This window comes from Musca vetustissima, unplaced genomic scaffold, assembly GCF_032173495.1.
Source record: "Musca vetustissima isolate MV318-11 ecotype Yass unplaced genomic scaffold, APGP_CSIRO_Mvet_v1 utg552947, whole genome shotgun sequence".
NCBI lineage: Eukaryota > Metazoa > Arthropoda > Insecta > Diptera > Muscidae > Musca > Musca vetustissima.
Window position 1 is genome coordinate 1 of NW_026873718.1, and position 15063 is coordinate 15063.

General features: G+C 36.3%; 2 protein-coding genes across 2 annotated transcripts; one reads left to right on the forward strand and one right to left on the reverse strand.

Moving 5' to 3' along the window:
* Window positions 1–1558: 1558 nt before the first annotated feature.
* LOC133327674 (phospholipase B1, membrane-associated-like) lies at window positions 1559–6155 on the reverse strand (the record flags this gene model as incomplete). The annotated part of the gene is made up of 2 exons (XM_061536235.1): window positions 6130–6155; window positions 1559–2846 (listed from the first exon to the last, which is right to left on the reverse strand). Coding segments are annotated over exons 1-2 (1314 nt in total), but the record flags the coding sequence as incomplete, so codon positions are not given.
* Window positions 6156–13350: 7195 nt separating this feature from the next.
* Window positions 13351–14979, forward strand: LOC133327672 (trichohyalin-like; the record flags this gene model as incomplete). The annotated part of the gene is made up of 2 exons (XM_061536221.1): window positions 13351–14614; window positions 14762–14979. Coding segments are annotated over exons 1-2 (1482 nt in total), but the record flags the coding sequence as incomplete, so codon positions are not given.
* Window positions 14980–15063: the final 84 nt, after the last annotated feature.

The window sequence follows — 15063 nt, forward strand, 5'->3', positions numbered from 1 at the left end:
TTATTTTCAAATATGGGATTATTATAGGGGATTTACTTAGAATGTGAATGACTTATTTACACATGGTGTATATTACACGTTTTGATAATGGGGGATCCGATGTAAATCACATTTTACAGAATGTTTTTAGAACACTAAAAATCCACGCCTTGTGTGGAGCCCTAAAAAATATTCTTTAAAAAATCCACGCCTTGTGTAGAGCCTTGAAAAAATATTCTTTAAAAAATCCACGCCTTGTGTAGAGCCTTGAAAAAATATTCTTTAAAAAATCCACGCCTTGTGTAGAGCCTTGAAAAAATATTCTTTAAAAAATCCACGCCTTGTGTAGAGCCTTGAAAAAATATTCCACGCCTTGTGTAGAGCCTTGAAAAAATATTCTTTAAAAAATCCACGCCTTGTGTAGAGCCTTGAAAAAATATTCTTTAAAAAATCCATGACTTGTGTAGAGCCTTGAATATTCTTTAAAAAATCCACGCCTTGTGTAGAGCCCTAAAAAATATTCTTTAAAAAATCCACGCCTTGTGTAGGTGCTCGAAAAAAAGCCTTGTGAAGGTGCTCGAAAAAATATTCTTTAAAAAATCCACGCCTTGTGTAGAGCCCTAAAAAATATTCTTTAAAAAATCCACGCCTTGTGTAGAGCCTTGAAAAAATATTCTTTAAAAAATCCACGCCTTGTGTAGAGCCTTGAAAAAATATTCTTTAAAAAATCCACGCCTTGTGTAGAGCCTTGAAAAAATATTCTTTAAAAAATCCACGCCTTGTGTAGAGCCTTGAAAAAATATTCTTTAAAAAATCCACGCCTTGTGTAGAGCCTTGAAAAAATATTATTTAAAAAATCCACGCCTTGTGTAGAGCCTTGAAAAAATATTCTTTAAAAAATCCACGCCTTGTGTAGAGCCTTGAAAAAATATTCTTTAAAAAATCCACGCCTTGTGTAGAGCCTTGAAAAAATATTCTTTAAAAAATCCACGCCTTGTGTAGAGCCTTGAAAAAATATTCTTTAAAAAATCCACGCCTTGTGTAGAGCCTTGAAAAAATATTCTTTAAAAAATCCACGCCTTGTGTAGAGCCTTGAAAAAATATTCTTTAAAAAATCCACGCCTTGTGTAGAGCCTTGAAAAAATATTCTTTAAAAAATCCACGCCTTGTGTAGAGCCTTGAAAAAATATTCTTTAAAAAATCCACGCCTTGTGTGAGCCTTGAAAAAATATTCTTTAAAAAATCCACGCCTTGTGTAGAGCCTTGAAAAAATATTCTTTAAAAAATCCACGCCTTGTGTAGAGCCTTAAAAAATATTTATTTAAAAAAATATGTTTAAAAATTTTACGAATTAACAACATTTTTATTTTTATTATAACAAATACATTAAAATATCACATTAATTAATATATTAGCATTAACATACGTTTACACAGGGCACAGTTTGAAATTGTTATTGAACCCAATTAAATCTAGTGGGTTTTTAATGGGGTTCAGTGCAACTAAAAAAATTTCCATAGTAACTATTTTGAAAAATCAAAATCAGGCTAGGAGGGTTGTCAAATTGCCATGTGTAAACCCAGGGCATTGCAATAAACACCTCCAGCGGCTCACGTATGGCTTCATCCTTACGATGTGGCATCTGGAGCATATTATTCCATAGGGAATTGGCAATGGCTGCATGGCCCAATTGACTCCAATGGAAGCAGTCACTGGAAAAGAACCTCAAATCTACATCACCTTTAGGGTCCCGAGGTAATTTCGCATTTGCTGTAAACGGCTGATAGACCACGGCAAAATCATCAGTTTGAAAGGCGGGCATGGCGGCGACATATTCATCCACAGCCTGCCAGCGTGTGAAAAATTCCGAAGCCACCCGCCACGATGTTTCATTATGGGCTGGCCCGAAAACACAACGACAACCAAAAAGATGAACCGCCTTACATTGTAGCGGGACATTCCGCAACTGACCCAATGTCGTCACCATATTGGGAGCTGGCAGTAGGTTTACCAACAATCTCGGTACATTATCCCGCAGCAGGGTAAAGGCATCAATTAAATCAATTTCATGTTGCCTTAATTTATCCCACAGTCGATCACTTTGGCAGAGATCAAAGCACAAATCCAAGCTACCCACAAAAATCGTCAGAAGTTTCCAATCCTTTTTCATATTTACACGAGGATCTCCCTTCAGGCGTTCTATTAACAGCTGCACCTGATACACCAAATCTCGGGACATTATCATCGGTTCGGCAATATTAAAGTAGGACTTCTTTTCCTTAACCAAAACATTATCGGTGGCATAGCCATACAGATTGGGGTTGAACACCTTTAAAATATTCGGCAAAGTCAGCACCGTCCTCCAATTGGCCATTCCACCTCCTGAAAATGCCATGCCACGAAATTCGGCAATCAAATTCAGGAACGTTTTGGAATATATACCATTCCCCGCCGACAAAGAATCTCCAATGGCAGCCACCACATCAATATCTCCTGGACGTAACTGATTAACATTGGTAGGCCTTGTGGCAGAACGGGTACCATTCAAGGGGCATGGGAAATCTTCTACCCTCCGACTGGGTATTTGTATTTTACCCCGCTTCCAGTTGTTGTGATACAGATGATATGATTTTTTATCGGAATATTTGATAAATCCCTTACGAATCAGAACGATCAAATTACGCAGACCATCGTCTATATTACTAACCAGCTGTTTTCCTGATTCGGCTTCCTGCAGACTAAATTTACCCTTACGTATTCCAGATTTGATGAGAATTCTGTCCACATCCTTGTGTTGGAAGGCCTCACTCCAGGTGGTAAGGGTTATAAAGAGGATAAAAATACGGAGGTATTCCATGGATGGCAACCTGAAAAAAGAAAAATAGAATTTTTTAATAAATCCACGCCTTGTATAGAGCCCGAAAAATATTTTTTTTAATAAATCCACGCCTTGTATAGAGCCCGAAAAATATTTTTTTTAATAAATCCACGCCTTGTATAAAGGCCGAAAAATAATTTTTAATAAATCCACGCCTTGTACAGAGCCCGAAAAATAATTTTTAATAAATCCACGCCTTGTACAGAGCCCGAAAAATATTTTTTTTAATAAATCCACGCCTTGTATAAAGGCCGAAAAATAATTTTTAATAAATCCACGCCTTGTATAGAGCCCGAAAAATAATTTTTAATAAATCCACGCCTTGTATAGAGCCCGAAAAATATTTTTTTTAATAAATCCACGCCTTGTATAGAGCCCGAAAAATATTTTTTTTAATAAATCCACGCCTTGTATAAAGGCCGAAAAATAATTTTTAATAAATCCACGCCTTGTATAGAGCCCGAAGAATATTTTTTTTAATAAATCCACGCCTTGTATAGAGCCCGAAGAATATTTTTTTTAATAAATCCACGCCTTGTATAGAGGCCGAAAAATAATTTTTAATAAATCCACGCTTTGTATAGAGCCGGAAAAATAATTTTTAATAAATCCACGCCTTGTATAGAGCCCGAAAAATAATTTTTAATAAATCCACGCCTTGTATAGAGGCCGAAAAATAATTTTTAATAAATCCACGCCTTGTATAGAGGCCGAAAAATAATTTTTAATAAATCCACGCCTTGTATAGAGGCCGAAAAATAATTTTTAATAAATCCACGACTTGTATAGAGGCCGAAAAATAATTTTTTTAATAAATCCACGCCTTGTATAGAGCCCGAAAAATAATTTTTAATAAATCCACGCCTTGTATAGAGCCGGAAAAATAATTTTTAATAAAGCCACGCCTTGTATAGAGCCCGAAAATTATTTTTTAATAAATCAACGCTGTGTAATTTGTAATAAGTCCACGCCTTGTATATAGCCCGAAAAATAATTTTTAATAAGACCACGCCTTGTATAGAGCCCGAAAAATATTTTTTTTTTAAATCAACGCCTTGTATTTCCACTCAAGTTTTTTCCTTACCTTTGATATTTCAAATTTTATTTTTCCTCTCTTGACTAGCACCAAAACTCCGACACCTTCTAAACTCCACCACACTTAGCTCCTAACTAAATGGTGTTTGAAAAAGAACATCATTTAGCTCATAATATATAAATAATTATTTTGAAGAGATGTAATTTTAGATAGAATTAGATTAAAACTAAAATAATGAACTTAAGGTCAGGCTTGTGTGGCGGTGTGGCGCTGAAACCCTGAACTAAGCGAAACAAACATATGTCAATGCATTAAATTGTTAAGACTGTTTTTAAACACAATGACATATGAACTTCAGTAGTTCAAAATATGAATATTGAAAGTAATAAAGGTGAATATGATTTTTATTTTATCTTTGACAACGGAAAGTTTACAATTAGTTTTCGAAGAGTAGTCTATAAGAAAACATTATTTGCAAACTATGGAGTTGGAATTTAAGGTTTAAAATTTTCCGAATAATAACAGCGGCACTTTTAGAGGATTACTTTACAAAAACAAGTTAAGTGGAAATCTCGAAATATTAACCTAAAGTCAGTTTGATAGAACAAATCCTGCAGGTTGTTTAAAATTGGCTAAATAGGTAACCAGGAACACCGCATTACAGCCAATGGGGTTTTAATGTACATAAAAACGTATATTCCACATTTATGGCAGTAAACACAACATATGTGACAATCGGATAGAGGTTCCTATATTCCACCTATCTCAAGACTCCCTAACATCGCTTGCGGTATAAAAAAAAATATTGCTTCAGTTAGTCAATATTCAAAATTTATTTCGTCTATAAAGGTTCCATTTAAATTTGTCACCATAATATGCCTTCAATGACAATATAGGTATAGGGTATACCCTCCACCTTAGTATGATCCGACGTATTACTGTTTGCATTTACTTTATGTATGTATGTGCATGAGTGCCTTTTGTTTTGTTTGTAAGTTCAGTGATCTTTAAACGCTCGAATTGACATCTGAAGTTCAAGTACAATGTTAAGGTGTATTATGGTCTCCAACCAAACGATTATCTTTGAAATGAAGTACGTAAATTCATTTTAAAAATAATCGTTTGGTTATAAATACATATTTGCATAGATATGGCAAGTTTTTGTACCCTACACAAATATGTTGTCAGGGTACTATAGCTTTGTGCAGCACCAAGAGTTTGTAACGCCGCGAAATATTGATCCTAGTCCCACTTTTAAGTATACCGATCGTCATATCTCGGCAAGCTGAGACGATCTAGACATGTGTGTCTGTCCGTCCGTCTGTCCATTATAATTTGTAATAATGATACAGGCCACAGTTATGGACCAATCTTCACGAAATTTTGCATTTAGAATGAGTTCTGGCCAATGAAGACCCCTATTGTTTTTGGAAAAGATCGGTTAATATTTAGGGGATGAAATGGACCAAAAACTTTATTTTTGTCGATTTTTTTGGTCGCTCCAGAGCCCGCAATTATAGCCCAAAACCCGCGATCGGGCCAAAGAATAAGCATGCATGTTTTGATAAAGATCGGTCAATATTTAGCGGATCAAATGGACCCTGACTTTTGTGTGAAAAATGGCAAAATTTGTATTCTATAGCGTATATATTTACTCCTAAAGGGCATAGAGCCGAGAAGTTGATAGTGTATCCAAGAGTAGTGGTCGGCCTTTAAATTGATACCAATTATATTGTCGTATGTACTTGGATGTGGGAGTTACACGTAATTATTTACAGGTGCTTACGTATTAAGATATTATTTAGTAACCCATTACCACACTAGAGGGGGGAAATATAGCGCTGATCCTTTTGAAATGTTCCATGAGGTTCCAGTTATGGTCAAGTACAACGCATATAATTTTCGGTGACGAGCAGATAATAATATTAGGATGAATTGGACCGAAAACTTATTTTTTTTTTTTTTTTTGATTCGATCTATAGGCCACATGGAAAGCCGAACATCACAACACATCCCACGCTGAAAGGAATCTCGACAAGTAATTAGAAGTGCTGCACTGAATATTAGTAATATTTGTTGACCTCTGGTCGGTCAAGAGGGTAAAAATATCGCGAAATATTGTCCAAGCTCAGAATATAAAACCACACAAAGTTAGACTTTCGTGGAAGTTGTGTAGGGTATCATATGGTCAGTCCTCACTGGTTTTATATTTACAGTGTGTGTCAAAGTTTCCTACCCAACATTTTCAATATCTTTACTCATTTTCATATAGCCCCCATATAACCATAACACCATTATGTTGGTATTTGGAAGATTTCAGACAACTTTTTCAAGATCATAGCCCACCTAAGTGTCTCCGAGTTTGTTATTTCGTTTTCATCTGAAAGCCTTGATACAATTTAGGTATTTTGAATATAAACCTCATGGTGGAGGGTATAAAAAAATCTATAAAGCCGATATTTATACCCTGCATCACACTGTGGTACAGGGTATTATGCCTTTGTGCATATGTTTGTAACAGGCAAAAGGAAACCAGATAGACACACGATTCCCTTGGAGAATATGCATAGAATCTTATTTGAGTTGATCTAAGTATGTCCGTCCGTCCGGCTTTCCGTGTTAAATTGTTAACAAAGTATAGGTCGCATTTTTAATCCAATTTGGATGAAATTGGCGAAAATCGGTTCGGATTTAGATATAGTTCCCATATATATTTTCGTCGGATTTTAGGTAAATAGTGCACCAAAGTCCTTATATATCCTTCGATGTGCACGAAATTTGGCACAGCGCAATGAATTCGGTCTAGAATGATGTGTGTCTCGTTCCCTGAAAATCGGTGCAGATTTCGATATAGCTTTCATATATATTTTCTTCCGATTTTAGGTAAATAGTGCACCAAAGTCCCTATACATCCTTCGATTTGCACGAAATTTGGCATAGCGTGCTGAATTAAGTCTAGAACAATGTGTGCTAACGTTCGTTCAAATCGGTTCAGATTTAGATATAGCTCCCACATATATTTTCGTCGGACTTTATGTAAATAGTCCACCAAAGTCCCTATATATCCTTCGATTTTCGCAAAATTTGGCACAGCGTACTAAATTAAGTATAGAACAATGTGTGTTAAATTTCGTGAAAATCGGTTCAGATTTAGATATAGCTCCCATATATATTTTCGTCCGATTTTAGGTAAATAGGGATCAAAAGTCCTATATATATCCTTAGATTTGCACGAAATTTGGCAGAGCGTACTGAATTACGTCTAGAACTATGTGTGTTAAATTTCGGAAAAATCGGTCCCGATTTAGATATAGCTCCCATATATATTTTCGTCCGATTTTATGTAAATGGTGCACGAAAATACTTACATAACTTTCGATTTGCACGAAATCTGGCATAGTGTACTGAACTGAATCTGGAATGATGCGTGCCAAGTTTCGGAAAAATCGGTCCCGATGTAGATATAGCTCCCATATATATTTTCGTCCGATTTTTTGTAAATGGTGCACGAAAATCCTTATATATCTTTCGATTTGCACGAAATTTGGCATAGTGTACTGAATTGAGCCTGTAATGATGTGTGCTAAGTTTCGTGTAAATCGGTTCCGACTTAGATATAGCTCCCATATATAGTTTCGATATAGTCTCTTATATTTCATTTTATTTTTCGATATAGTCTCTTATAAAATGTCCACACAATTTCTATCAATTTAAAAGTTCTAGAACAATTTGCTAAATTTATTGACCCTAATTTTACACTTATATAATATGTAAGGGTATACACCTCCCGCCAGACCAAACTCACACTCTACAAGACGCTGATACTACCCGTGCTTACGCAAGCAGATGTGGCACCTCTTGGAGTGTTTGCGAGAAAAATTCTCCGAAAGATCTATGGGCCGATCTGCGTTGACGGTGAATATCGCCGTCGAATGAACCATTAGTTGTACCAGCTATTCTCGGACATCGACATTGTTGATGACGTATTGAGCTGCAGCGACTACGTTGGCTAGGTCATGTTGTGAGAATGGATGAAGATGCCCCAGCCCAGATGGCATATAAAAGCAAACCAGCTTTTATAAATTTATACCCTTATACATTTCTTAGTTATTGTTCGACATATGATCATATCTGAGTCAATCTAACCCTGTACAGAAACAGTTTAGGACCAATAGACTTGACATTTTGCATGAATATTCGATTTTTTTTTTCACACAAAAATATACAAATTGATGAGTTATTACTTAGGAATTTAAATAGACTGTGTGTTTTTCTGGTCGCTTCAGAGGTAACAATACTGATCTGAAGGTGACGAAATTTTACACAGAGAAGAGAGTTGATGTATACATTTATAGTTGTACTAAAATATTTACATGTATCTATGGGTTATGGAAATGTCACGGACATCGATGTGACGATGCCTATTACTTTCAGTGATGATCAGATGAAATTTTGGGGATGCAATGTTCGGAAAACTTTTTGTCGTTTTTTAGAGGCCACTTTTAAAATCAGAAAATCACAATTTTTCGTTGGGAAGGAGTTCTGGTCAACTAATTGGAATATTCAGCAATCAAATCAATCAAGATTTTTATAAGTAAAATCACAAAATTTGCATCATCACAGAAAACATGATTCGAAAAAAACACCTGGGTAAGAGATCGAAACTTGAACTCTGATCAGTTAGAATGATACAAATATCACGTAATATTGCATAGTCTCTGAATGCAGATCCGCGGAAAGTGGTATTTGTTCAGTTGTTCGAGTCTGCAGCTGTTTCTAGTAGGACTGCAGAGTCGAACTGTCTTTGGTTCAGACGCAAAGATGAAACTCACGATATCAGTCTGTTCTTATGTTTGGATAAATACATATTTCGGCATTTTAATGTTGCTTTATGCCTCTACATACACATTCCAAATAATCTATGTTTATATTTTACCATTTATTGCTTCTGGAATTTAAAAATGCTACACCGTTATTAAACACTACACAATTACATTTCATGTGTCCAATGAACCCCAATGAAATCACAACTTACAAATATAAACAAATATCCACACACACAGACACACACACATTTTATCATAACTAATAAATCTAATAATTCCATGTCATAGCTTCTTGTCTTGGCATCTAACAAATTAACTGATTAAAAGCTATCTTCTGTCAAAAATTATTATTAAATACATTTTGTCTTCATTGTGAGATGAGTTATAGAACTATACGATAATGTGTACAACAACAACAACAAACAAAAAACATAAACAAAGCAAAACAATTATTGCAAAACAAATATTTGCGTTGTTTCTAACGTTCGTCTGACGTCAAAAGTTTTTGCCGTTGTCCGGTTTTTTTTTTTTTTTTTTTTTTTTGAAGATCTTTCCGTTTATACGGAAGTGTTTACCATAGACATGTGTGAATGGGATATTAGTCACAGACATGAACAAAATAAAAATGAAATCAGAAAATAAACAGTTTCGTTTATTTGTTAAACAGAAATTGATCTACACTTGAGATGGGACAACAAAAAGCTATGACGCAAACGACGCCGCTTTTGATCAGTGTGAAGATCGAAAGCATAGGTCTCCGGCAAGGCGTGGATTCAAGGACTACAATAGGCGTGGATTTTTTTAGAGAATATTTTTTTCAAGGCTCCATACAAGGCGTGAATTTTTTAAAGAATATTATTTCCGGACTCCATACAAGGCGTGTATTTTTTAAAGAATATTTTTTCAAGGCTCCATACAAGGCGTGGATTTTTTAAAGAATATTTTTTCAAGGCTCCATACAAGGCGTGGATTTTTTAAAGAATATTTTTTCAAGGCTCCATACAAGGCGTGGATTTTTAAAGAATATTTTTTCAAGGCTCCACACAAGGCGTGGATTTTTTAAAGAATATTTTTTCAAGGCTCCATACAAGGCGTGGATTTTTTAAAGAATATTGTTTCAAGGCTCCATACAAAGCCTGGACTTTTAAAGAATATTTTTTCGGGTTCCATACAAGGCGTGAATTTTTTAAAGAATATTTTTTCAAGGCTCCATACAAGGCGTGGATTTTTTAAAGAAAAATTTTTCAAGGCTCAATACAAGGCGTGGATTTCTTAAAGAATATTTTTTCAAGGCTCCATACAAGGCGTGGATTTTTTAAAGAATATTTTTTCAAGGCTCCATACAAGGCGTGGATTTTTTAAACAATATTTTTTCAAGGCTCCATACAAGGCGTGGATTTTTTAAACAATATTTTTTCAAGGCTCCATACAAGGCGTGGATTTTTTAAAGAATATTTTTTCAAGGCTCCATACAAGGCGTGGATTTTTATACCCTTCACCACACTGTGGTACAGGGTATTATGTCTTTGTGCATATGTTTGTAACAGGCAAAAATAATCGAGATAGACACATGGTTCCTTTTGAGAATATGCATAGAATCACTTTCTAAGTCGATTTATGCATGTCCGTCCGTCCGTCCGTCCGTCTGTCCGTCTGTCCGTCTGTCTGTCCATGTTAAATTGTAAACAAAGTACAGGTCGCATTTATTATCCGAATTGGATGAAATTTGGCATAGGTCACTTATTCGGCCCAAGGACGAACCCTATTGAAATTGGGAAAAATCGGTTCAGATTTAGATATAGCTCCCATATATATATTTAACCGATTTAATGTAAACGGTCCCTATATATCCTTCGATTTGCACGAAATTTGGTACAGCCTAATCATTTAAGTCTAGAATGATGTCTGCCAATTTTCGTGAAAATCGGTCCAGATTTAGATATAGCTCCCATATATAGTTTCGTCCGATTTCATGTAACTGGTGCCCCAAAGTCCCTATATATCTTTCGATTTGCACGAAATTTGCCATAACGTACTGAATTGAGCGTAGAGTGATGTTTGCCAAGTTTCGAGAAAATCGGTCCAGATTTAGATATAGCTCCCATATATAGTTTCGTCCGATTTCATGTAAATGGTGCCCCAAAATCCCTATATATCCTTCGAGTTGCACGAAATTTGCCATAACGTACTGAATTGAGCGTAGAGTGATGTCTGCCAAGTTTCGAGAAAATCGGTCCAGATTTAGATATAGCTCCCATATATAGTTTCGTCCGATTTCATGTAAATGGTGCCCCAAAGTCCCTATATATCTTTCGATTTGCACGAAATTTGCCATAACGTACTGAATTGAGCGTAGACTGATGTCTGCCAAGTTTCGAGAAAATCGGTCCAGATTTAGATATAGCTCCCATATATAGTTTCGTCCGATTTCATGTAAATGGTGCCCCAAAATCCCTATATATCCTTCGATTTGCACCAAATTTGGCATAACGTACTGAATTGAGCATAAAATTATGTCTGCCAAGTTTCGTGAAAATCGGTTCAGATTAAGATATAGCTCCCATATATAATTTCGTCCGATTTCATGTAAATGGTGCACCAAAGTCCCTATATATCCTTCGATTTGCACGAAATTTGGCATAACGTACTGAATTAAGCCTAGAGTGATGTCTGCCAAGTTTCGAGAGAATCGGTTCAGATTTAGATATAGCTCTAATATATAGTTTCGTCCGATTTCATGTAAATGGTGCCCCAAAGTCCCTATATATCTTTCGATTTGCACAAAATTTGGCATAACGTACTGAATTGAGCCTAGAGTGATGTCTGCCAAGTTTCGAGAAAATCGGCCCAGATTTAGATTTAGATATAGATATAGCTCCCATTTTTATACCCTTCACCACACTGTGGTACAGGGTATTATGTCTTTGTGCATATGTTTGTAACAGGCAAACATAATCGAGATAGACACATGGTTCCTTTTGTTAAATTCTAAACAAAGTACAGGTCGCATTTATTATCCGAATTGGATGAAATTTGGCATAGGTCACTTATTCGGCCCAAGGACGAACCCTATTGAAATTGGGAAAAATCAGTTCCGATTTAGATATAGCTCCCATATATATATTTAACCGATTTAATGTAAACGGTTCCTATATATCCTTCGATTTGCACGAAATTTGGTACAGCCTTATCATTTAGGTCTAGAATGATGTCTGCCAAGTTTCGTGAAAATCGGTCCAGATTTAGATATAGCTCCCATATATAGTTTCGTCCGATTTCATGTAAATGGTGCAGCAAAATCCCTATATATCCTTCGATTTGCACCAAATTTGGCATAACGTACTGAATTGAGCATAGAATTATGTCTGCCAAGTTTCGTGAAAATCGGTCCAGATTAAGATATAGCTCCCATATATAGTTTCGTCCGATTTCATGTAAATGGTGCACCAAAGTCCCTATATATCCTTCGATTTGCACGAAATTTGGCATAACGTACTGAATTAAGCCTAGAGTGATGTCTGCCAAGTTTCGAGAGAATCGGTTCAGATTTAGATATAGCTCCCATATATAGTTTCGTCCGATTTCATGTAAATGGTGCCCCAAAGTCCCTATATATCTTTCGATTTGCACAAAATTTGGCATAACATACTGAATTGAGCATAGAATTATGTTTGCCAAGTTTCGTGTAAATCGGTCCAGATTAAGATATAGCTCCCATATATAGTTTCGTCCGATTTCATGTAAATGGTGCACCAAAGTCCCTATATATCCTTCGATTTGCACGAAATTTGGCACAACGTACTGAATTGAGCCTAGAGTGATGTCTGCCAAGTTTCGAGAAAATCGGCCCAGATTTGGAAAACTTTCTGAAATTAGAACAATCTAACCTGTGACAAGTTTGTTTCAAATCGCTTAATATTTGGATAGAGCTTCCATATATATTTTCCCCCGGTTTCAAGTAAATTGGCATCAAACGAATTGTGTTGTTATTCAACTGTATTTTAATTTTTGTTTAAATTTAAAAAAATAATAAACCAATTTGTATTCTCATATATTTGTACAAAGATATTTAATAGTGACTGTATATTCTCATCCGTATGTGTCAAAATGTTAAAGACACATTATGTTAATAGTAGTGTTTCATCTACTTAATCTTTCTTATTATTGGGAGGTAAATTAGTACGTTATGATTTTGAGAATTTTCGGTTCATATGTCAATATAATTAATGATACCAAAGATCTACCTGTACCTTGTGTTTACAACTTTCATTTACACTAATCCACTACGGCTAATCTTAAAATGTTGTGTAAACAATAACAGATTAATGAATATCCGTAACAGGTATATTATCTACCTGTTACGGATTATCACTGATCCACGACGGCTAATCTGTTATTGTTTTGATACATCAGTATAAAAAGGTATTATCAGCACAAGTACCTGCGAAATATGTGTTGATATTATTTTTGATCTAAAAGTGGGTACATAAACAAGAAATTAAGTACATTTAATTTACCTGTATATATACTCAAAAAACAGTTGTAAGGGTATTTATATATGCTGTGTATTCGCAATTCACATGATCAGTATTAATATACATTTCAAACAGTTAACACTAATAACACTAAAAATGCCAAGAACACGTAAACAGAGTGCTGCCACACGCCGACGCATTGTTAGGAATCGAGTTCAAGAAGAACGAGATTCTCTAAGAACTACACAAAACAATGCTATTCGGCGAACATATGGCGCAGAATGGAGGAGACTACGTCGACAAAGCCAAGAATTTCGAATGGCAGAAAGACGACGTGATGCTGCTGCGCACACAACTAGACGAGAGGACACGCAATTCAGAACAACTGAGCAGCAACGTGATGCTACTGCACATATGCAGAGACGGGAGAATTCGGAATACCGTATAATGGAACAGGAAAGGAATACTACTGAACATGCACGTAGACGTCTGAACGAGTTGTACCGAAGAGAGGAGCAAGAAGTGGATACAGCAGCGCATTCTCAAAGACGACGGAATCCAATATATCATGAGGAAGAACAACAAAGGAACACTGCAGAACATGCACGAAGACGTCAGTGTGAGATCTACCGTAGAGAGGAACAAGAAAGGGATACTGCTGCACATTCTCAACGACGCCAGAATCCCATATACCATGATCAGGAACAACTTAGGAATACTGCCGAACATGCAATAAGACGTCAGAATGAGTTGTACCGCAGAGAGGAGCAACAAAGGGACACCGTAGCGCATTCTCAACGACGACAGAACGCCGTATACCATGATCAGGAACAACTTAGGAACACAATCGAACATTCTATTAGGCGCCAGGATATACTGTTTCATGATCAGGAACGGCTTAGAAACACCACCGAACATGCTATTAGACGCCAGGACCCCATATATCATGAAGATGAGCAACAAAGGAATACTGTGGAACATGCCAATAGACGCAGGGATCCAATATATAACGAGGAAGAACAACGAAGGAACACAGTATCGCAATCGCAAAGACGACAAAATCCCGAAATTCGTGTGACAGAGCGTTTACGAAATACGCTACAACGGCAACAAAGGCGAATCGTGCAGAGGAGCGAACAACAGGATTTGAACCGGTCAATTAGGTCTAGAGTGGACTCCCATAGACGAAACCCCAGCAATAGGATTCGGGCCAACACGCAACAGGCCGAACGAAGCAGAAGGCGTAGAAATAGTATTTCATATGAAGAAAGGCAAGAGGAGTCAGCGCGATTAATTACACGACGAAATCAACTGAAGTTCCAGCGATACAATGATGTTATTAAACAAGGACCAACAAGGATATGCACATGCTGTGGCGGTTTATGGTTTCCTCACCAGGTGGAATCATTGCAAAAACAAGGTATGTCAAATTTAAATTTTATTAATGAAGTATTTTATTTATCTGAAAGGTTTCCCTCGGTTGATGGCTCATATACTTTTTGTAAAACCTGCAGTCGAGCAATCAAGAATGGGAAAAGACCGAATATATGTCTCGCAAACGGTTTAGACTTTCCGGACATCCCGAGTCCTCTAAAAGACTTAACGTCGGTAGAGGAACGATTGGTTACAGCACGATTGCCTTTCATGATAATCGTTGCTCTCGTTAGTGAAACGGTAACATCCCTGCCAAGAAACTTCGATCAAGCTCAGGTGATTCAATTACACCTTAAACGTCGCATGGCATATCAGCATGATTATATGACTGAAACAATCAGACCAGCGAAGGTAATTGATGCAGCCAGGCATTTGATTAACACTGAGTTGTATATCAAACATGGTATTACAATTGACGAAAGTTGGTTTGAAGGC